The 2,269-nt window shown below is 45.3% G+C and overlaps 1 protein-coding gene across 1 annotated transcript; it reads left to right on the top strand.

Annotated features, from left to right (window-relative positions):
• Positions 1-436: 436 nt before the first annotated feature.
• LOC149002288 (uncharacterized) lies at positions 437-1,222 on the top strand. The gene has a single exon (XM_089138681.1). It carries the CDS (start codon positions 437-439, stop codon positions 1,220-1,222), a length of 786 nt encoding a protein of 261 aa, XP_088994807.1.
• Positions 1,223-2,269: the final 1,047 nt, after the last annotated feature.

Here is a 2,269-nt window from a genome sequence, read left to right as displayed (position 1 = left end):
CATTCTATTAAGGCTTGCATAGTTCCTTTATGAAGAAATAGAAGTAGAAATTGAATGCTCAATTCTGCTTCCATTTGAGTATCAACTTCATCATTTTCTCTTCAACTTGCAAAGAGCCATAGGAGAAAGATATAACGGGGAAACCCCCGGGAAATTCCTCCCTTAATCCTAACCTGATAAAAGGACCCCTCCTCCCTCCCCCCGGGCCCCCCCCCCCCCCCCCCCATATTTTTCATTTAACCCATAAAATCAACCCCCCCCCCCCCCCCCCCTCCCTTTCTCTTGGCTCTCGCTCTGGAGGTCTGAACGATATCTTCTGATCTCTCTTCTCGATGGCATCTTCAACGGCCACTGGGGGGCCATCCCCAGTGGCCCCTCCGGGAGGAAATGGCAGTAACTCTCGACAAAATACCACTTCTCAACCAAAGAGGTCCCCATGGGCGGGACTCTTCAGAGGTGGCAGCGTCAATATAACTCAGAACCTATTCCTTACTTTCCACCTACAGTTGAAAATGGCGAACGAGTAGTGGATTGCGAGGAGGAAGACTATGCTTATGGAATGGATCGATGGGATGCGGCTCTTTTTGGATATGTCTACGGGGCCAACGTATCGTATACTATTATGAAGAATTACGTGGAGAAAAAGTGGCGTCACGTTGGCTTGGTGACTGTATATGGTCTTGGAAACGGTTTGTTCGTCTTCGACTTTCCTGAAAAACTAGTCCGGCAACAGATCCTTGATGAGGGGCCATGGACTATGGGTGATGCTCCACTCATTCTACGTCCATGGGCTCCTGATGTTCCGATGGAGAGAAATGAAGAGAGGGTACTGCCAATATGGGTACGTTTCTACGGCTTGAGACTACATTTATGGGATAATAGGGCCCTTGGGCGTGTTGCTAGCGGTATGGGAACGCCTCTCTGTGCCGAACAAAAGACCATCAAAAGAGAGAGATTGGAATTTGCGAGAATGTGTATCTTGATCGATGCAAAAGATGGTTTACCATCGTTTCTTAAGGTTCGCACTCGCAATGGTATTATGTACCAACAATCTGTTGAATATGATTGGGCTCCGCCCGTTTGCTCGCAGTGTTGCGTCTTCGGACATCACGACAACAAATGCCCTAAGAATACTTCTTCAACCGATCACGGCCTTATTAACTCCTCTTCTGCTGACCCGATCCCTGGTGAACAGTGGATAGTTACAAATCGCCACCAGTGAAAGAAAACGAAGACTTCACAGAAGGATGGTGGGAACTCCGATGCACAACCGTTGAATCAGAGGGGCACACCGAGGAATCCGAGAATTTCCTTTCATGCGCCAGTGGATCGTGAGCAAATCCAGGATACTAGAATGGAAACCTCAACTCATCAAGTCAACAAGGATGTTACCAATATTGACAACATTGTCATGGAAGAGGAAATAAATCCGGATTCAAATTCTCTTGCTCTTATTTTGGCAAATCCAAATAATGAGCACGGATCTCATGGGGTTGTAAATCATGACATGCATTGCCTTAATCAATCAGGTAATTCTCTTATAGAAAATAATTCTTTCATGACTACACCTTCCCTTTTTGCCTCTCCTACTTTGAAGGAAAACATGGAAAATTCAGTTGGTCTCTTTCACTTGGGTCAATGGCAATAAATCTTCTTCCTTAAGGGATGTGGCATGCCTATTCATGGAACCTTAAATTCCTCAACGGGTAACTCTTCTATGTCAAATACATTTTTGGGAGATTCTCACCATCTCACCCCAACAATTCAGGCACCTTTGCAAGGAATCCGAATATCCCTATGAATGAAAATGATGTTCAAAAAGGCAGGAGAGCCATGTAATCCCTCACCCAAAACGGAATCAAAATCCAGCCATCTTTGATCTGGGGTGGAGTCAGCTAAGCGGCTACTACAAAAAAATCTTTGAACCCCTTTCGTGGCTGATTTGGTAATGAATCATGGGATCCCGACTTGAATGGTAGGATCCGTGATAGAAGCCCCAATGGCAGGAGCATTGTCACTTCTCCCCACGTCCCAAAATGATGAAGATAGCCACGTGGAATGTTAGAGGGTTAAAAACCCGGAAAACGGAGAGTTGTGATGGATTGGGTTCATGCAAACAAACAACTGTTTGTGCTTTTTGGAAACCCATGTAAAATTAGAATATTACGCAGGGCAATCAATTTCTCGTGATTGGAAAATTATCCACAACTATTGCTCGCCATTAATGGTAGGATTTGGGTTCTTTGGCGTGAGGATGAAGTTGACCTTC

This window comes from Hakea prostrata, chromosome 10 (genome assembly GCF_041222555.1).
Source record: "Hakea prostrata isolate BN-2017 chromosome 10, UWA_Hpros_2, whole genome shotgun sequence".
NCBI lineage: Eukaryota > Viridiplantae > Streptophyta > Magnoliopsida > Proteales > Proteaceae > Hakea > Hakea prostrata.
Note: the sequence above shows the minus strand (reverse complement) of the source record. Positions and strands in the feature narration are given on the sequence as shown.

Coding starts and splice junctions, on each gene's coding strand:
- LOC149002288 (XM_089138681.1), top strand. CDS start 437: ATGGGCGGGACTCTTCAGAGGTGGCAGCGTCAATATAACTCAGAACCT.